At 38.3% G+C, this 22090-nt stretch overlaps 1 protein-coding gene across 2 annotated transcripts in view; it reads right to left on the bottom strand.

Moving 5' to 3' along the window:
• The window catches only part of LOC122651284 (phosphoglucan phosphatase DSP4, amyloplastic), a 32762-nt gene extending 11538 nt beyond the window's left edge, over nt 1-21224 (bottom strand). Inside the window, exons 1-12 of one of the 2 annotated variants that reach the window (XR_006331431.1) lie at nt 21082-21224; nt 20901-20976; nt 20763-20807; nt 20299-20401; nt 19656-19732; nt 19503-19579; nt 18984-19064; nt 17419-17551; nt 8716-8775; nt 1707-1763; nt 1436-1531; nt 807-863 (exon numbers count right to left, since the gene is read on the bottom strand). Coding sequence is in view for 1 of the 2 variants with exons in the window: in XM_043844618.1 (XP_043700553.1) it covers nt 807-863; nt 1436-1531; nt 1707-1763; nt 8716-8775; nt 17419-17551; nt 18984-19064; nt 19503-19579; nt 19656-19732; nt 20299-20401; nt 20763-20807; nt 20901-20976; nt 21082-21107 (888 nt within the window). In the remaining variant the exon portion in view is untranslated. The remainder of the gene's footprint in view (nt 1-806; nt 864-1435; nt 1532-1706; nt 1764-8715; nt 8776-17418; nt 17552-18983; nt 19065-19502; nt 19580-19655; nt 19733-20298; nt 20402-20762; nt 20808-20900; nt 20977-21081) is intronic. The other variant, XM_043844618.1, reaches the window with a different exon arrangement.
• Nucleotides 21225-22090: the final 866 nt, after the last annotated feature.

The raw sequence follows: 22090 nt of genomic DNA, 5'->3' as shown, positions 1-22090 counted from the left end.
AAGGTAATTCCACTTTTGGAGAAATTTATTTGTTGGCCTGAAAGGTCCTCAAAAAGGTTAAGTATTGATTCAAGAGTTTGTACATCCTCCTCAGTTACCCTACAAGAGAGAAGGGTATCGTCGGCAAAAAGTAGATGTGTTATTTCTGGAGCCAAGCGGGCAACTTTACTCCTTCGAAATAGATCCATATCCCTATAGACCTTAGGAGATGGGATAGACATTCCATGATAGTAATAAAGATGTATGGTCTTAGTGGACAGCCATGTGTAATTCCTCAGGAGGGTTAAATGTACTCAAAACAGTTCCCTTCTAATTTAATAGAAAAGGAACAGGCAAACAGTGTGCATAACATGTCACACCAATGGTTGTCGAAACCCAAAAATTCTAAATGGCCCGAATAAACCCCCATTACATTCTTAACTCCAATGTTTGAAATGGTTGCTTAGAAAGCATGGATTGCAATTACACAATATATAATATTGGTACTAACAAGCATTTAGTGTTGTCCGAGATATTCACTCAAATCAATAAGGTCAGAGAGTGAGGGAAATGGTATTGTGATATGAATTTAATTCTACATGCTTTGTATCACCATACTTTCAACTGCCGTTTGCATTCATTTGTTCCCCCCCCCCCAAAACACACACAAAGAAAACAGAAAGAAAAAAACCCATGTTGAGCTAGTCCATTTCCAGGTAGCTTAAAATATTGCAATGGAAGTTAACAAGAAAGGATATAATTAGTATGCTAAGGAATTTGAACACAGCAACAGATAAATGAAGGCCAAGCATAACATTTTTACTTACTGGCAATTCCCTCTCAAGAATCCACTGTCCTTTCTCATTGAAATTCAATGGGATTCGCTACAAAAATAAAAAAAAGAAAATGAACAGATGGATCACGAATGAATCATGAAATCATTACCAAAAGTTCCAAGAAATATAGAATCAATCTGATATCCTTTTTATATTTTTCCTCCTTTGGTAGAAACCTATATTCTACTTCCTCTCAGATCTCATTGTCTGCTGGAAAACCAAATTCTGAGCCAAATGTCGAATTTTGTTTCCATGGCAAAGAGATAAAGCCAAACCACAAGAGAGAATTCATATGCACTGAAAGCATAAGAAACTTAAATGCTCTTGATATTGTATAAAGTGTCAATGGGACTCTTAAATTTCCTTCTTTTGTATCTTTCTTCTTTCATGGAGGACAGTGCCTTTTTATAAGTAATAGGCTTTCAAATGATATCAACAGAAATATTGAGCTGCGTGGATACTTACAGGCAAAACAAATTAACACTTTATACAATCCTGATCCTACAAATCCTATTTGCTACAAAATGATCAAGTTTTGGAATTATAACCTAGGCCACCAATCACTACTCAGAATATCAAGAGAAGCACTTCATATTTTCACTGTTATGAGAAGTCCTTACCTGGCCCCAGCCAATATCAAGTCCAGAGATTTCCACTGAGGAGCAATTGTTGCCTTCCCACATCAAGGTGACATGCTTCTTGGCGAGGCCTGTAAGCTACACATAATGACATAATTTAGTGACTTCAGTCACAATTCTGGAAGTCATTTGGAAGAATAGGAAATAAAATATTAACATTAGGGAAAAATATTCAGTCTCATCATTGCTAAGTATGGTGCAAGAGTAGATTATATACACTTGCTAACAATAAAAATGAGGGGTATTGACTCACAATATCAGCGGTTGCACTCTTTATGGCATCAAGCTTTGGGAAGCATGGGCGTTTACTCTGACAGCAAAGAAACACAACTGCTTAAGAAACATCTTGGAGCTCATGTTTTCTAAAACAAACAACTCCCATCATAAGATTGTTTATCCGAAGTCAATAAACATTAAAATAGTTGACCCAACTATGAAGACAAATAATTATGAAATATATTATTTGTTGCAATATTAAGGTTGCGATACTTAGCAATATCCCGGTCCCCCACTCTTGCAACCTTTGCTGGAACGGCAGTGAAGACCTCCTCACCTCTTCTTTGCCTGCCCTTTCACCTACCCCATCTGGAAAAAAGCCCTTTCATCGATCTGGCCTCGTAGCAGGAGAATCCTTGCCTTTGACTGCGAACGGCTCTGGCTGATCAGGACTTTCCCAGGGACCTCTATTGGTGACACTATTGGGAAGCTTGTTTTTGGCGCTGCTATTCACCATATTTGGATGGAAAACCTCAGGAGATGGACTTCCAACTCTCGATCTTATGATTTGATTTGAAAAGCCATCTCCTTCGATGTGTCCTCCAAGCTTAACTGCATTCGTCATAGGCACTTTCTAGGAACAGGCATATTGTTGTTTCTTGGGGTCTTGATTTACATCTTTTGCAGTCTTCCACCTCTGCGTAGGTCCGGTTGATTGCCCCCCCCTCTCTCCCCTTTCCTCTTCTTGTATATTTGCTCTCTTTTCCCCTGCCCCCCCCCCTGGAGTTCGGTAATATATTTATTTACCAAAAAAAAAAGGGTTGCGAACTGAGAGGGCTGAGCAAGTAACCAAGTCCAAGTACACAACCCAAAGTACAGAAAGGGGTAAAAATCAAACCGACCCGACATTTAAGCTTAAAAAGCCAAGCCCAACCACATTTTCACTTCTCAAGCCCAAGCAATCGAGTCAGGTTGGGCTGCATTGGGGTGGTTAGCTCTCTCTTGGGTTTGATCTATTTACTGACCTGTGTTTATGTTCATATATCAGTGCGTTTTAAATTTAATAATAGTATATGAAATAATAAATTACATATATAAAAACCAGTACATACATACAATTATACAAAAGCTAAACACCATAACTGCCTCCTCTTTGGTGCCTTCAAAGGTCAAGTGCATAATAGCACTCACTGTCAAGATGTGTTTTTTTTTTTCCTCCTCTCTATTTCAACTTTACACTTCCAAATCCCTCCCCCACCCCCAAAAAAAAATCTGATAGATGCTTCACCACCATGGAACCTTCGTAGCCCAACTGAAGTTGCACTCTTGCAGAAGAATGCAGGTACAGGTTTGTCCTTTATTTGATGATCAAGAGAGGTCCAGAACATGGTTTCCACAATAACACCTAAATTGAAACCAGAAATAAGTTGCCTGGTATGGCTTATGTATGACAACCAAGGGCTGGAAAAAGTTAGCAGGTTCTATGGAGAAACTGGAGCGAATAGTTGAAGGTTTTTGTATTAACCAAAAAATAACCTTCTCGCATCCTTCCTACATAAAAAGATCAAAGTTTCTAAAATTGAATATGCTCTTGCTTCCTCACTATGAAGATCAAGAAAGGTACAGCTCAATGTCCTGAAAAAATTTGAAGCTGGAATTTGAAATCATTGAGAAGAAGAAGAGAGAAAATTTCAAAAGAATAGACTGTAGTGAGTAACGAACTCACCTTAGCCAGTTTTACTGATAAATGATTTAAATTAAAGTACCAGATATACCCTTTAGAAACATAAGTAATCCTCCATAAGACAACATTAAATATATTCTTTAAAATACCATTATTCTAACACTCCCCCTCAAGCTGGGGAATACATACCCAGCTTGCTCAAAAGATTATGAAACAGTGATGAGTTGATTCCTTTTGTTAACATCTCCTATCTTCACAAAAGGTGTGCAGATACTCCCAAAGATCTTCTCCTTTATGAAGTGTCGGTCAACCCCAATGTGCTCTGTGCAATCATGTTGCACAGGGTTATGGGCTATGCTGATGGCAGCCTTGTTGTCAGAATATAATCTCATGGAGCCATCAATATCAACTCCCAGTTCCTGAACCAACTTCATTAACCATAAGAGTTCACAGACTCTTTGTGCCATTACCCTAAATTCTACCTCTACATTGGAACTGGCAACAACAGATTGTTTCTTGCTTCTCCAGGTGACCACACCAAGTTACCACCAACAAATGTGCAGTAACCTAACGTAGATTTCCTATCTATTAAAAACCCAGCCCAGTCTGCATTAGTGTAGGCCTCAATCCTCATGCCATTATGTTTAGTATACAATAATCCTTTTCTTGGGCTTGATTTCAGATATCTGAGAATGCGATATACAACTTCCAAATAACCAGGCCGTGGAGCATGCATGTACTAGCTCACCACTCCAATTTCGTATGCCATGTTTGGACGTGTGATGGAAAGATAGATTAACTTTCCAACAGTCTTTGATACTTAGCAGGTTTACAACCCAACATCTCTATCTCTTTCAAGAGATTGCAACACATACTTCCTTTAACAGATATGAAACCCTTTCTTGCCTATACACTTCATATTTCCTAAGAAATATTTTAAAGTACAAAGGTCTTGATCTCAAATTGTTGGGCTAGGTAAGGTTTGGTGAACAAAGTGTGGTCAGCTTGGCTTTGAGTGTATCCGTTTTTTAAAACTGATTGTCTGAATCTCTCAAAGTAAGGTTTTGGAGACTGTTTAAGACAATAGAGACCCTTCTCCCTGAACACCTTCACTTTTATGTAGAAAATTTGAAACCAGAACTCACATATACACTTCCTCAATTCACCATGAATAAAAGAATTTTTTACATCTAACTAGTACAAGGGCCAATCCTGAATCACTGCCAAGGATAAGATAACTCTTATGGAGTCAAGTTTTGCATCATGGGAAATGTTTCTTGATAATGAACTCCATACACCTGATTGTACATTCTTTAGCCACCAATCTAGCCTTGTATCTCTCAATGATGCCATCCGAATGATGTTTAACATAGAAGACTCATCTGCATCACATAGGAAAACATCTTTCTGGAAGATCAACCATCTCCCAAGTACCATTCTTCTCAAGCGCTTTCATCTCCTCACACATGGCTTCCTTCCATTTGGGATCAGTCACGGCCTCTGCTACGTTCTTGGGAACAGAGGTAGAAGACAGGACAACTGAGGAACAAAAAGCTATACGAGAGATGGAATCATAAGGAATAAACTTGGCTATAGGATGATTAGTACAAGATCTTTTTCCTTTTCTAACAACAATAGGAAGATCTAACTCTTGAGGATTGGATGAAATGTTACCTAAATCAAGAGGATGAGGATCCAAGGAGGCCTGTTGGGAGGTCTTCATCTCTCTTCTTCTGCACACAATCAGCTCCACCTTCCCACTTCCATTAGTTTCCTTAAGAGTCCCTGTTTGAGTGCCCCCTTCAACCTCGGGATCCTCTACAACTTCCTTTTGCCTAGTCTCTTCTTCACATCAGACTCCCCGCATCAAAAGAGAAAGGAAGAATAGGGAAGAGAGGTTGCTGCACCGCCATCTCTTCACACTTACTCTCCCTCTGAAGAGGTGGCCACCCGAGACGAAAAGAAGGGTATATATTAGACTCAAAGAAAGTAACACCAATGGATACAAATCTTTTCAGAGAAGGTGGGTGTAGCACTTACAGCCCTTCTCAGTCAGAGAGCATCCAAGGAAGATACACTTAAGAGCTTTAGGATCAAGGTTGGTGTGGCCATAGATACAAACATGGACATAATACACAGCCAAATACTCTAGGAAAGATGGGAAGACGGAGGTGTTGGGAGAAAGGATTTCCAAAGGAGATTCAGACCCAACAATATTCAATGGCATACAATTCCTCAGAAACGTGGCAACAAGGAGAGCCTCAGACCAGAAGGTTTTGGGAACGTGCATGCAAAAATAGTGAGCTCTTTGTGATTTCCAACAGGTGGTGATTCTTCAGTGCAGCTACTCCATTCAGTTAAGGTGTCCATTATGTTGAGGTGTATCAACACAGGCAAACTGATGAAGAATACCATTATCACTAGAATACTTTTGGAGTCCCACAGACAAATATTCTCCCCCTCAAGGTTTCAAAATTCAAACCGACCGGACAACCTTGAGTTTTGTTTCAAACTGAGTGCAAACCCTTTGATAAATTAAAAGCATCAGACATATCACTCTTATGTTTCAAAAGGTAAACCTAAGTAGTGCGGGAGTAATCATCCACAAATGTAACAAAAAATAGCCAAATAAGGAAGTGGTAGGAGCTGGACCCCCAACATTAGAATGAACAACATGAAAAGAAATATTGGATCTATTACCCAGGGTTTTAAGTAACGGTGTGTATCATACCGAATCGGCCGGCATGTATCAGTATCGATACTATATATACTGATACACTACTTTTTTTTAAGTATCATACCGTATCAACCTGTGGCTGTCTCTGCACCCCTACCTCCTTTATCAGTGAGCAGTCATTTAGGGGCCTTAGCTGGTGAACCGGGCTGTTTCCCTACACTTCCTTTCCAAAAAAGAACAATACACCAAGCACTACATTAAGATTTATTGGATTTGTTGCTAAAATATCGGTATTAAACTCGAAACTCCCGGCGGATGGCCAGTAACCCAAGGAAAGGAAAGAATCAGTTCCATTTTTCATATGACCTCCTCTTATACATAGAACTAACAAAATCAAACAACATTCTTTTTGTATTATTTCGCCCCTTTTTTGTTTTGGTTATTTTTTATTAATTTTCTTATTTCTAAAGTAAATATATATTAATTTTCTTATTTCTAAATTAAAAAGAAAAAGTTTGTGACACTGAAATGGACCCCCGCAAGATGTCCAATGAATACAAGCCATAGCTATCAAGGCGGCAAGGCGCCAGGCCAGGCGACCAAGGAGCCTGGACACCTTGGCGACGCGCCTACGCCTAGGAAACACCTTGATAACTATGATACAAGCTATTCAATGCTCCAATCTCTTATTCTTTTGATTTTGGACCACGAGAACTATTTGTTTTGAGGTTCCCATTGAGTTCTTACTCTTCCATTCGTGATGCAACCATTGCTGCATTAGATCCAAAGGTTCCTTTTTAACCTAACTACAAGGATGGGATTCCCGAGAAGGATCACCATATATAACACAAAATTTCTCCTCCGATTCCTTCTAGTTGAGCCTCCCGATCTGTCATTATACCTCGAGAAGTAGAAAGAATTACAATCCCCATTCCACCTAAAATCCTACAAATTCATTGATAGTTAGAATAGATTTGTTTATTGGTTGATACGACCTGATACGGGTCGATACAGTACGAGACAGTCGATACTTATGATATTAGGTCGATACCTACTTACAGAACAAACAGAGTGCAGGCAGAGGTAAAATTCAAAACCGAGATCTTTACTACCCTCTTATCCTTGATTTTTGAAAAAATAAACTTGGGGCTTTGAATCATACATAAAACCCGGTTCAACCCCTGCGATCAAGTTGCTTCCTCGATCATTAAATCACCAATAATTTTGAGTTGAAGGGTATAGAGTGTGCAAGTGAGGTAAGTTGAAGAACTCTCATTTTTTTTCTCAAATTCTTGTTTTTTGGTCTGTTTTTTTGCTACGATTAAGTAGATTAGGGAAAATAAACAGAAACATTACATCAAACTTGATTCATTGCATAGATTAGTGAAATTTCCCAGAAAACCAAAATGTGTTATACATGTGGAAAAATTCGATTTTCTTGCAAAACATGATTTATATTATGCCTCAAAACACATTATGTATCAACCAGAACAAGTAACCAGCCAAAAGAAGATACTAAGAGCATGAAACAAACAAGCTGTCGACAGAACCAGCGATAGAGCAGAAACCAAAGTTTTGAGTTGTGACAAGTGACAACTTACAACAGAGTATTACATGTTGGGGCTGAGAAACCCAAATAGAGGACCCTTGGGTGACCTAAAGGGCTCTGGTCTCATCTCCAATGCGCTTTAGACTAAGAAGAAAAAGGAAAATATTCCTAGGCTTGGTGGTAAGTGTAAACAGCCCAAACATTGTTCCATGTCGTTGATGATGAAGTTCTTGGGTCTCATAGTGAGATCTCTATTTATGGTTTTGGATTTCTTATTGTCTTTGAAACCCTAGAAGAACAAAGGGTTCCAAGGCTTGAAGGGATAACAGGTGCTTTGATCGACTCTCAAACCAGTCTTAGAATCCCGCTCTGATACCAAGTTGTTAATCACAGTAGAAGGAGTAGATGCCGTAGGGAGAGAAGAAGAAAAAGATAAGGGAGAGAAGAATGGACTGTAGAGAGTTACGATCTCATGTCAGCCAATTATACTAAAAACTGTTTAAATTAATGTACTAGATACACCCTTACAATCTTGAGTAATCCCCCATAAGACAACATTACATATATTCCCCAAAATATCCTTATTCTAACAACTAATTCCCGGAAAAATTCAGTACTTGAAATCAGAACTTGAACAAGTTGTCAAGTTGGGACAGTCCGTCAAGCATACCAGGTCTCCCTGACGGCTTTTTCCCCAGCCTGGATGGTGTCCAGGAGAGAACAGGGCCAAAAAAGCAGGGGAAGGCCAGAACAACAATCAGGGGTCCCAAGCATCCCAAACATCCGGTGAAAAAACTAAAGAAAACATAGCAGCTCAAGTTGGGAAAACGAAATGCTGTAAAGGTGGAGTAGAACTAGGCCACCTCAGCAGCATTCAGTTTTCCCAACTTGAGCTGATCTGTTTTCTTATGTTTTCTCTTCTTTTTCTTGTCTCCAAAATAAATGACAGTTGTGTCCTCTACATCAACCACATCTCTACTTGTACATTCAGTGGATTAATCTTTTAAGGGACCCACCTTGTATAAGAGGTACAATAAAGCTATCCTTCACAAGCATCCAACCATAGTTCAACCAGAACAAGGAATGGACAAATTTTTATATCGTATTTGCTATGACTGGAAAGGATTGAGAGTTACCAGTAGCAAACTGTGTGCTTCACTAAGTTTATATCCTTGAACCCAGAACATGTACGCCAACTGCACACCATAAAATAAATTAGCACAATTCTGAAAAGAAAAAAAAGATTCCAATTCATATGAGAGAAAAATTTATAAGCATAATATTTGATGCAAGAGTGCAGGCAATAAGTTATCAGTTTTCTCTTTCCAGTTTCCATTCAAGCTTAAGTATAAGCTTTCACTATAGACAAACGAGGACATGGGTACTTTTTTGGTGCTCAGCTGCAATCTTTGAAAATTGGCCTACTTGCAACATTTTGGAGCTTATTAGAGGAAAGCAATGCAATAATTTTTTTTTAAGAAATTGAGGACCCCTTACCAAGGTTTAAAGTATCGGCATCGGGTATCGTATAGGCCGGGCGATTTTAAGAGACGTATCGTATCGGAGATACGTATCAATCGGTGCAGAAACGCATGAAAATGATTAAAATACACATAGAAATACATTTTTGGACACAAAAAACAATATAAACAAGCAATATATGTCATATATCATGCATATACACTAAGAATTGTGAATTATGTATAACCAGACAAGTGCAACACTTCTAAATTGTTATAAAATATGAGATTTCTTACATGCAGAGTCACTATTGCCATGAAGAATGTCGGGGTGGATCAAACTCATGTCTGTAAGGGTCTTCAAGAATAAGAGCAACTAGGATCATAAGCACAATACTGACCCTTAAGGAACCATTTTCGATTTTGGGTGAAAAATGGTGGATTTGAGTTCAAATACTTGCAAATGTTGACAATGCATGCATCTAATAGTTAGTTAAACCTATTCTCCTTGAATCATAGCAAAAAAAAAAAAAAACGAACTAAAATGCAAGATTTGAAGCAAAAGATCAAGTTTTTTGAAAAAAAACCTACCTTTTCCCTTCAAGTGTTGAATATGTCTTGTATTCCAAGGATTCGAGTGCGATGTGGATCCAACCCGACCCGACATATTTTGTGGCGCGACCCAAAGGGAGAAAAAGTTGAGATTTAGTTTGTGATGCGGAGGATAGGCCCAACCCGTAGCAAGCGAACAAATCTCTTTGGGGGGGGGGTTCGAGGGCTGTGGCCCCAAAAAAAAAAATTTGGGGGTTCTGGTTCGTGTTTGGTGTAAAATATGAAAAAAGGCATATGTATCGATACATATCAATACGTACCGATACCTATTGATACATATCGATACGTAACGATACATTTAAAAAATAATAAAAAAATTGAAAACAATACGTATCGGCTATATCGATACATATCGACCGTATCATATCGTATCGACATGTATCGGTCGATACATATCGTATCGACATGTATCGGTCGATACATATCGATACAATCAATACATTGCTTTTTTAAAAAAAAATAGATATGTATCGGTATGTATCGTATCGACACCGACCTATACCGAGACGTATCGGCTGATACGGTACGATAAGCACCGATACTTTAAACCCTGCCCCTTACAATATATAGAAGACATCAGTGCATGTTTCCCTTCTGATGTTCCCATTCAGAGATTTTACAGGGATCTCATATGGTCGCATGTTTCAGCATTGTCCTTCTCCCTTTCTCCAGTGGTGACCAGAATCTGGAAATTCCATTCGAATACTTAAACGAGCTTGATTTCAGTAACTGCTTAAGAAAAAGCAGGAATCCCCATTTCTGGGGTTGTTCCGATGGACACATTTATTATTTTTCTTCCTTCTATTTTTATTTAAGTAATGGAGTGAGTGTACATGGAGGTTTTGGTTTGGAGAGAGGAATGAGGAGGGCCTTCAGTATTAGATTTTTCTGTGGCTTATGATTTATACATTGTTAACACATGCTTTGAAAAGAGAGAGGTGCATATAATTACCTTCAAAAGTGGGCATCATAGTAGCCAAATAGATTTCTTTCTAACTAGAAGATCCAATAGGTTGTTATGTAAGGATTGTAAGGTTATACCAGGGGAGAGCCTAATCACACAACATAGATTAGTGGTCATGGATATGTCAATCATTACAACAAATCGTAAGAAAGGTGAGCTTATTTGCCCTAGGATAAGATGGTGGAGTTTAAAAGGAGATACTTTGAAATCATTTATTGATAAAGTGGTCAAACAAGGAAAGTGAGACTTTGATGGAGACACTAATACGATGTGGAGCAAAATTACTGCTTGTATTAAGAAGGTTGCTAAAGATGTACTAGGTGAATCGAAAGGAAAACGTCATTCCTCTAGGAGATTTGGTTGTGGGATGAAGAGTTTCAAGCAGCCATTAAGGCTAAGAAAGCTAGTTTTAAGAGATGGCAAAGGTCTAAGGATGTAGACAATCTAAAAAGGTATAAATTTGCCAAAATGAAGCTAAGAAGATCGTGGGAAAAGTAAGGGCAAAGAAATAAGAAAAATTTTATAACAATCTGAGCACAAAGAAAGGGGAAAAATCTATCTGTAAGATAGCAAAAATAAGGGAAAGGAAGAGTAGAGATTTTGACCATGTTAGATGTATTAAACATGAAGATGTTAAAGTAAGTTTTATGTGTCTTGAATTCTTGTACCTGTTTCAAAGTTAGCCCCGATCCGACATTTTTTGGTGGTGACCTAAAGGAGAAATTTTGTGCCCTCGCACCCCCATACGACCCAACCCAATGGATCAACCCGACTTGGAGGAGTATTTCCTTGTTTTATTGTCTTGTTTTGTAAGCAAGAGAAAGAAGTGGGATTTGAGCATTTTCTTGTTAAGGCTTTCTGGGGAAAGTTTTTGATGTGAAGTTTGGGTGTTCTTGAGAGATCTCCATTGTATTTTTTCTTCAATCACATAGTGAATCATCTTAAGCTTCGCCCATGCATGCAGCACATCAAATTGGTGTGTGAACCACGTCAAATCTTTGTGTCATCCTTGCTTAAATCTGTTTTGTTTCTTCGTGTTTCTTGGTGTTTGCATTAACAATAAGACCTCATCGCAACAGTAAGGTTGCTGCATTGCGACCTAGGAGTCACAGGTTCGAGTTGGGAAACACTCTCTCCGTGAAGCGGGGGTAAGGCTGCGTACATTATAGCCGTCCCCAAACCCCGCAATGGCGGGAGCCTCGTGCATTGGGTACACCTTCTTTAGGGTAAAGTACTAATAAGGGATGAGGACACTAGGGAGAGATGAAAATATTATTTCTACAACCTAAATGAAGACATTTCGAGTAACAGTATCCGGGAACGTTGCATTACCCATCAAGACACCACGTGTCGTAGATATATACGAAAAATGAGGGTGCCTGAAGTAAAAGAAGCTTTGAGGAGGATGAAAGTAGGCAAGGAACCGTGTCCAGATGGGACCTTTATCCCCTGAGGTTCGCTGACCTGTACGGTTCCTCTCATAGGGGGGCTGAAATGACCATTCCACCCCCTGACCGAACACACTGCCCGGGTGGGGTCTACCCCCCTTTTATTAGAGGCACTAGGGAACTGTACCAGGCAGGGGAACCACAGGAGATAAAAATTCGTCCAGATGGGGTCCCAATAGAAGTGTGGAAGAGCTTAGGAGTCTATGGTTTATCTTGGCTAACCCAGAGTTGTTTAATAAGATTATGAGCACAAGGAAAATGCCAAATGAATGAAGGAGAAGCATTGTACTTTTAATTTATAAAAATAAAGGCGATGTTAAGAGCTGCAATAACTATAGAAGCATAAAACTAATGAGTCATACTATGAAATTATGGGAGAGAGATATTGAAACTCCTGAAACAGGATCCACGACGAAATCTATTTATTAACTTAGGAGACTCATGGAAAGATTTAGATATTGCAAGAAGGATCTCAATATGGACTTTATTGACCTATGTTGTTTTTGGTATGCATTCTTGGAATGCATTCTAGGTCGAATTTGCATTCTCGGATGATAAAAATAGTTGCTTTTATCGCCCGAGAATGTGAAATCAACCTAGAATGCATACCAAATACTGCCCTAGAAAAAGCTTATGACAGAGTCCTCAAAGAGTTAATTTGGCAAGTACTAGAGAAGAGAAGTGTTTCAAATAAATATGTAGACATAGTTAAAGATATGTATAATGGAGTGGTGATTAGCGTAAGAACTTTAGGGGGTCAAGGTAGTAAATTCCCAATTACAGTTGGGTTAAATCAAGGATCAGCTTTAAGCCATTATTTGTTTGCGCTTATCATGGATGATTTGACCAGAGACATTCAAGATGAGGTTCTTTGGTGTGTGCTTTTTGCTGATGATATTGTTTTGGTGAATGAGACAAAAGCAGGGATTAACGCCAAGTTGGAGTTATGGGGATCAACCTTTGAATCAAAAGGTTTTAAGATAAGTAGAACGAAAACATAGAATATGGTGTGTAACTTTAGTTACACTAGGACAGATAATGAGGTGGTGAAACTGAAAATTGGTGAGAGGGAGATTCTACAAAGTGATTATTTTATGTGTCGGGCTCAATCATAAATAAAGAAGGTGATATAGAGGATGATGTTTCACAAAGAATTAAAATAGGATGGATGAAGTGGAGAGGTGCGCCTGAAGTGTTACGTGATCGGCGTATTCCATTAAGACTTAAAAGAAAATTTTATAGGACAATTATACGACCGGCTATGATGTATGGTGTGGACCGTGCAGTATATTGGGCCACCACCGGATAATAAAAAGCATGACGCTCGTCGGGTGAGAGCTTCACGACATCCACTTGTTGTGTGTGAACGGCATGTTACTTCAGTTCAAGCTCGAGACCCGGTTGATTCCTTCATAAGCAAGGACAGTTGACCGTCAAAGGAGCTTTCTACTCTCAGGCTTTCGTCTAAGAATAGGGGGTGGAAAAGCAAGACGAAGAAGAGGTGGTTCCTTTGAGAATTAGAAGTGAACTTTCTTTGATAGTGGATCTAGTGTCTGAGAGTCAGTAAATGGCCCTTTACTTTATGCTATTTCTCAAACAACAAAGAGCTTCTATTTTTTCCTCCATTTTCTTTCTGGTTGATGACACCTTACAGATTCTTCCCCCATCTGTTCATGCTGAGTTAACCCCACAGCAGACAAACATTAAAGCATCATATACACAAACTCAGTGTAGCTGAGATGAGGTTGTTGAGATGGATGTGTGGCAAAACTAGGAAGGATAAAGTAAGGAATGGTCATATTAAAGCTGATTTGGGAGTAGCTCAGATACATGATAAGACATGAGAAAGTCGTTTAAGGTGGCATGGCCATGTTCAACGGAAGCCTGTTGAAGATCAGGTACGGAGGAGTGACTTGATTCATATTGAAGGAGCTAAGAGAGCCAGGGTAAGACCTAAAATGACTCTAGGAGATAAGGTGAGGAAAGACATGCATAGCTTAGGCCTTATATCAAGTATGACCTCAAAGAGAGCTGATTGGAGGGTAAGGATCCATGTAGCCAACCCCATTTAGTTGGGATAAGACTGAGTTGTTGTTGTTGTTGTTGTTGTTGCTTTTGCTACAAGATTTTAGCCTTGTAGACTAGTTAATTCATCATCACACAAATCTCAGGGAAAAGAAACATGGGGTGGAACCTCTCTTGATTTGGTTTGATTTCTATTTCGGAGCTAAAAGAGTCAGAGTTCATGTGATTGTTGTGTGATCCCTCTCTTTTTTATATTATTAATTTCCGTTACTTCTGGGATCCATGTAGCCGACCACATTTAGTTGGGATAAGGCTGAGTTGTTGTTGTTGGTTTCTATTTCGGAAATTGTTTGGTTTGATTTTTGCACCTTATTTCTGTGAAATAGAAATTCTGAAATAGTTGACGAGCTGTTTCGATTTTAAAGTTGAAATTGATTTCACTCTTGCTCTATAATGAGCACTTGGTTAATTTGATTAGCAAAGTAGTAATTTCATGTTAAAAATAAAACACTACCCTTCTTCTCCGGATGGTCTCACCACCACCTCCACCTCCATCACCGCCACTGCTACCACCACCCCAAAGAAATATAGAGAATTTATTCTCAGAAATTGGACTACCAAATGGATTTCTTATTCCTAAAATATTTCAGATTGATGCAACAAAAACAATTTCAATTCCTTGACTAAAATTCTATTTTGTTCACTATTTCATGAAATCAATCCAAAATTGAAATAGAAACCATACCAAATCTGGTCTAAGTTAGGCCAAGCTTGGGATAGGATTCCTCTTTTGTTCAAGCTGGATTGAGATTAACAGGATCAGTTTATCTGGATGCTGCAACGAAAGGAAATTTTCCTTGAGTCTACCCTTTGAATGTACTAGAGCACCTCCCCACAGTTCTATGGAGCTCTGTGATTTAGCATAGGGATTCCAAACTAAGGCACTCCTTCACTGCTAGGATTGGAGCAAATCAGATTTTGCTTAATCAGGATTATTGATGTAACAGAGGTCTATTTATGTACTTCAAGACATATCCTTTGTCTAGTCCATGAAGATAATCATGATCACTGGCTGTTCAATTTCAAGGAAGTCCAGGTATAACAGGGGTGAGCTGCTTAGGTGAGATTAGGAGCTCTGACAAGTTTCCTCCAATTTTCTATGCAGAAGTCTAAGCAGTGCCACAAAGAAATATTCCTGCTGTATGATTTGCCATGTGTAGTCTGAGAAGAATGGATCTCTTTCCTCTCTGCAGAAGAAGTAGCAAGGAGAATTATTTGAGATACAGGCCCAAGGTTCTCAACTGGGATAATTCAATCACCAAAAATCAGAGTAATCAGGAGGTATTTGCTTTACAGGGTACTGCAGTTCATTTCAATGCTCCCGCTAATTTTTCATGTGCTTGGAGGCCTCTAGGGATGGGAATGGTCTGCATTCACTCCAACATTTCCTTCTCAGATACATGTCCCGCATATGGAGATGGTTTGAGAGACCATAATGGAAGTTTAGGAAGCAATTGCAACAGGAACAGAAGATGTAGGATCTGCACTAAAGCATGAACCTCAAGGGGCTGTAAGAGGGATACAGGGGAGAAATATAAGATGCATTAGGAAATTTCTTGTGTCACTGGATTCCCAGAATGTAATTGAGCTGTTAACTTGTAAAGGCCCATGGCCTTGCATGTTATTTAATGGCATACAGTATTCTCATATGATTGGTTCAAGTAGCTGAATTTTTGTCTGGAAATGGTGACACTGGTATTGAACTTGCTTCAAGTCAAATGAGGTACCTACTGACATGATCAGCCTCGTTACTAAAGATGCAGCTGGCAGCTGATATGTTCAGATGTAGATCGTGTATGGTTTTATTATTAAGTTACTATATATTTTTCCCCACCCCCTACCAAAAAAAAAATCCAAAAACAACTTCGCCCCGCTCCCACCAAAAAAAATAAAAAAATATTAATGCATCAACGTAAATTTTAAATGATGATTTTTCTTCCTCAGAAAGTCCGTATTCAACTTAGGGGTGATTGTCTATGCATGGTTGCCTCTCAATTTCCCTTGTGAGATTTAAGTCATCATATGGGTTATTTTTGTCTTTGGGCTATTTTGGAAGTTCAAAATCTTGTCTGGTGAAAGTTATTCTGTTACCGGTCTACAAGACCAAGTCACGCAAGCCTAAGCTACCTTGGGAAGTTATGGCTGATTTACTCACAAGGTATCAGGTTCTGGTGGAATTTAAATTTTGGGAATCTAATAATATTAGGAGTTTTATTTAGAATTGACGTTTAAGTTTTTGTTCGTACTTGTTTATGAAAGACACAAAACAATCAAATTTATGAAAGACATAAAACAATCAATGGAGTTTCTAAAAAGTAAGAATGGGAGTCATATTAGGTGTCTCAGTTATTTAGGAATTAGGTGGAGAATTTTAGAGTTTTTTTCTATTATAATAGAAGTAGGATCATGTAAAGTCTAGAAACTGGGTCTATGATTAGTTGTAGAGGCAAGTTTTTGGTTATTGAATAGAATACATTGGTTCCTGAGGGATACATTTTTTCCTTGGCTGTGGTCAAGTTTTCTTGAAGTCTTGATGCTATTTAATTCCTCTCCTGTCTGTTGAAAAAAATTCCAAAGTTGCCACTTTTGCTTCTATTCAAATTCTTGGCAAGCTTATTAGTTTTTCAAATATTCTTGGTTCTCTGATCATTCTTGGGAAACTTTCTTTTAGATTTTATCTTTTATTTTGATGCTGCTCTCAAAAGGACCCTACCCACACCAAATCTGAATTTATTTTTCAACCCTAATTGGTAAATGGTGTGATTATATCCAGATTAGCAAACTACCCTCATTTTGAAGGCAGGAATTGCTCTCATTCCCATTACCAACAAACGCAAGGTTGTCCATCCTACATCATTTGCATGTCGGCAAATGAAAGTCTGATCTCCTCAATCAGGAGGGGCGAAAAAAAAATCATGCATAACAAACCAAGTCACACCATAATTGTGGTGAACTTATTAAACAGTTCTCCAGATTATCTCCAGAGAAACTGACATGGTATGGAGATCAGAATAGTTGACGAAACATGGATTCAGGGTCACAGAAAATAAAATAAATAAAACAAAAAGTATAAGTATTAAAATAATGCAACGCATCATAATTAATCATAAACCTAAATATGAATTATATAATATATCCAATGGGGGCAAGGATGAATGGAAAAATTGTTTTTATCACCTACAGAACTCAGTTTATAGCATTTCCAATGTCTAGAATAAATGGCCCTGTAGAAATTAACTTGTCTATCAGAAACCAATCTGACTTGCTTACCGCTACAGCAGGAGCCCTTCCAAGCCCAGCGGTGCAGTGTATATATGTCACCTCTCCATTGCGATTTATGGCTTTGTACAATTTGCTCACCACAGCTGGAAGCCTCAGTCGCAAATCAAATGAATCAAAATCCCTGATGCATGTCAAATTAGATTCAGGATCAAGTGATGGGGTATAAAACAAATAGATTCTATAGCATGTTTAGGAAATTGGTATCACCATAGATGTGAACAATTACAGAAGCATATATGCTGAATTTACTGAATATAAAAAATTCTTGGTATGTGAAATTCACTATTCAACAGAAGACAGTTTAGTAAATTTTACTAACATAATTTGGGTCCTAGATAAGAGGGCAAGAAAGTTCATAAAAATGAGCAGCCTCCACGGGTAATATGCAAAAGGCTAAACTAAATGGGGAGCCTAGGGTATAAAAGATTTAAAAAAAATACTCAAGGAGATGGATATATTCTAGCATCATTGAGAACCCCCCCCCACCCCAAAAAAAAAAGAAGCAAGAGTCTCTGCATGGAACATTTTAGACTTTTTAGTATACATACGAAACCATAATTTATCATTAGACCTGGTCAATTGTATCAAATTTGTTCCTCACCCTACACATGGACTACCCTACAGAGTCCTCTAATTATTATAGAATTTGAACATTGGGAAGAGTAAAAGCCTCTCATCCAATTATTAGCTCTTCAGTCCTATTTTTATCTTCAGCATCACGGCCAGATCCAATCATCATGATCATTAAATATTTTCTACTTTTGTACCTTCCCAGATATTTCTGGTTTACAATAAGTAGCATATCATATGGTTCACCAAATTTAGGGCACCAAAGCTTACCTAGAAATAGAAGAATCAAATTGCAAACTAGAGTGAAGAGACAGCTTTGTCAGGGACTACATTGCACACGTACAACTCTACACATGAAGATCCAAAATGCAATAAAGAACAGCTGCAAAACAAGAGTGGACAAATTTTTTTGTCCACCACCAGTCTTTATTCTTCTTTTTCTTCTCATAAAGTTCTGTTAGCATTAAAAGTCTGAACAAATTCAGCCAATCCTTGACGATCCTTAACTAAAGTTACTTTCAATCCGTCCCTATCTGAAACTAACTCAGATCCAATCCAGCTGGCCCAGACAAGGGATGCCGAACCTTAAATTCTAGAGCCAAAGTGAGGAGTGTTTTACAGGAAAGGTTGCAGGAATGGCAAAGGGGCAGCCCAAATCATCTGTAATTTCAATTATAGATTAACATAACTTTCTTTGTTATTTGCAAATTAACTTCATTACCGGTTTAGTATTCTCTCAGCTTCTATGCCAAAAATGTTATTTTGCAATCACAAAATTCCAGATGTAAGTAAACATTTTCATGATTATGTACGAGTTGTAAAAATGTATTGAAGCTAGCTACTTCAAATTTGTAAAGAATTGCAAATGGACTTTCATTTTGCTTATTAGTAGACCCAAAGCAAAGCAGCCTTCAAATATAATAACTCAACATTCCACTACCAAGTGTTGTCAAAAACTGATAGCTAATTTGGCATAAGCTTACCGTATTCTAGCACGCAAGTGCTGAATATCATCAAACTGTCCTGCATATTGTTGGATGCCAATGATATCAACACCAAAATATCTAGCAACCCTAGTTAAGGAAATGTCCAAAAGTATGGCTTTCTTAGCTGAGTAATTAAAACTTAAAACCAGATTGGAAAAATAGCAGCTACACACTGCAAAAAATAGTCATACACATGATTTGCGTACTACAGGAAGCATTAAAGCAAACTCGTCTAGAATTTAACTGAACTCTTAAAGCCAATTTGGGATACTCAAGGTCGGAATCTTGTTGTAAGCAAAATATGGTTTTAACCCCAATTTTGCGAAGCTTGTCAACTTCCAATTGAGAAGATCTATCGATCTGAGACGAAGAGAAAGGTCTATCTATTTTATTTAGTTATTCAGTTAAACCAATGATTCGTTGTTGGAACAGATAGCAACAACAATTTCATCAGACATGCGCATTTTTGATACTCGTCTAGAATTTAACTGAACTCTTAAAGCCAATTTGGGATACTCAAGGTCGGAATCTTGTTGTAAGCAAAATATGGTTTTAACCCCAATTTTGCGAAGCTTGTCAACATCTTCAGGAGACTGCATTCAGAGAATCTGAAGTTAGACAATCATTTTAAAATGGATAAATAAATTTAGAAGTAATTATGAGAATCACCTGCAGGCAGGACCCCACAATTAAGTCTGGGCGGATGAAGTTGTAGTTCATTCCTAGTTCATGCCTATAGGTCAACACTGTGTTCCAGTTATTAAGAAAAGAATGGTTAGCTGGAAATACATGCACCAAAAATATTGAAATCAGTAGAAAGGGTATAATTTTGAGAAAGATTTATTTAATTGAAATGGATTTTAGATTTGATAATTGACAGAAAAAGCCTAGTATAATCTGGCAGTATACATTTAAGCTCAACGCAGAGGCCTGTGTTCCACAAATGGTTTACATGCTCAATGGTTCAGAGCATCCACATGTCAGGCTGCTTTACAGATGAGGGTAAAATTAAAACAAAAAATTTCTTAGTCATTTTCTCAAAGTGGAATGACTTGTATACTCTAAAATTGGGAAGAAATCCACAATCAGATGCAAGTCAGTAGGCCTATGGAAATTATCATTGTTGTTATTGTTATTATTAATATGATCATTATTGCAATATTATTATAATAACAATATTATTGTTAATGTTATTGTCATTATTACCAATATTTTTGGTGGTCCTAACCAAATAAGTAGCATACCATTTTGACTCTTCAAATTAACCATATGGAACACTTCCTGCCAGCTGATAGAGGGTAATTGAACTTACCAGCACCCATCGCTTGGGTCATATTATTACTATATATCTCAGACTTGATTTCTTCTACTCCAGAGCCGCTCATCTCGGTGCTGGAGGAGGGTCCAGAAGTTACCTGGAGCAAACAGTTAGCTGAGTGCAAAGCAAAACTATGACCAGCAAAAGAAACACATATAGGCATATAGCCACTAAACCTCAGAATAAAATAACCTAACCTCACCATGGCTACTTCAAAGGCATTCAATATGGGATGTCCACAAGAAAAATAATTCAATAAATCAGTTTAGAATATGGAAAATCAATATATACAGGTTCATTATATGAATATTCCACGTTCCTCAGTCCCTAGATATCCACAAAAAAAATATTTAGCTAACTGGAATCGAATTCAGGATTCATGGGGCATCAACAAAAGAAAAAAACATAAGAGGTCTAAGAAGCATTCACGTTTAGTGTTCGAAGAGCCTATAAATTACATTTAAGGAGGAGCTCTGGCGAAGATTACTAGTATTCAGCTTGTCCTGCATTAAATCAAAAGATTTCATTACAAGTCAGATACAGAAAACAAAAATTAACACAAGGCTCACAACTAGGAATGTCCGAACAACACATACCATTAGACAAACAAAGCTCGGTCTCGAAAGCTTTCTTGTATGGCTTTTAAGGCCATGTGAAGGCAGAGCAGAGGATCTGAAACCAAAGAAAATATTCCTATTTTAGCTCTAATTCATTGTACCGAATAAAGAAGAAATCAAATCAACGAAGTAATTCCAAGAAAAAAGAGAAGTCATTAACCTTGGCAGATTTTGCAGGCAATTCATCTCAATCAGAGATTACAAAAAAATCTCGAATACCAGGTCGAAACAGAACAGAACAGAACAGAAAAACTGAGCTTCAGAAGTGTGGATCTCTGTTTCTTCACTGACTTCTTCTCACTCTCTCTATATTTGAATCTAAAATGGAGATTAAAAAGGGATTTGACTTTCACGAGAATCTCCAAAATGCCATTACTCTTCTTACTGTAGGAGGGAAATTATGTGTGCAGTTACATGCATCAATCACTTCTGCGAGTTTTTAATATAATATCATTCTTCAAATTTGATCTAACGGACGATGATAAATGTGAGATCTGGTCCCACAGCTTATCGATTAGTCATCATATCAGATGATGTGGAGCCGCCAGGGACAGCTCAGGGTAGTTTAGGGTATGAGAACCGTGACAAGTGAGTGAGCACTATACAGGTGGGGTCCTACTATGGACCAATAATTGAGAAGGATTCGATATGGACGGCCGTAATTGGTCGGAACTGATTGCATCTGCGATTTGCCTCTCAGCGAAAGTGATGACTGAAGAGTGAAGAATCTCCCAATGAGATATGCAAGTCACCACGAAAGAGACGCTCGGTCACGTCACGTTGGGGTTGATAGATAGATATTATTTGGGGAAGTACTGCCAGTCCTGAGTGCGGCTCCTAAGCCTGTGCGAGGTCAATAAGAGCATATGCAAAAAGATCAATAGGGGGATCATTGTGCATTTCATGAGAGGCTGGGGCAGTCATTTCAACCCCAAACATACATTGCCCACAGAAAACATTTCTCCATATTTTTTAAGGGAGAGCGTTCTCTATGGGAAAGTGCAAGGGCCACACATGCACGATAGCCAATGAAGACGCACATTGTGACATCTCAATGGTGGAATTTCTGCCTTTCATTGGGGTGAGGTGGTCATTTTGCTCACACTGTGTCTAGGCATAGCCTGTGGCCCCCACAAAGAACATTTTTCCTTTTTGGAGAAGAGATGATG

This window comes from Telopea speciosissima, chromosome 2 (genome assembly GCF_018873765.1).
Source record: "Telopea speciosissima isolate NSW1024214 ecotype Mountain lineage chromosome 2, Tspe_v1, whole genome shotgun sequence".
NCBI lineage: Eukaryota > Viridiplantae > Streptophyta > Magnoliopsida > Proteales > Proteaceae > Telopea > Telopea speciosissima.
The sequence above is the reverse complement of the archived record's forward strand: the minus strand, read 5'-3'. Positions and strand labels throughout refer to the sequence as shown.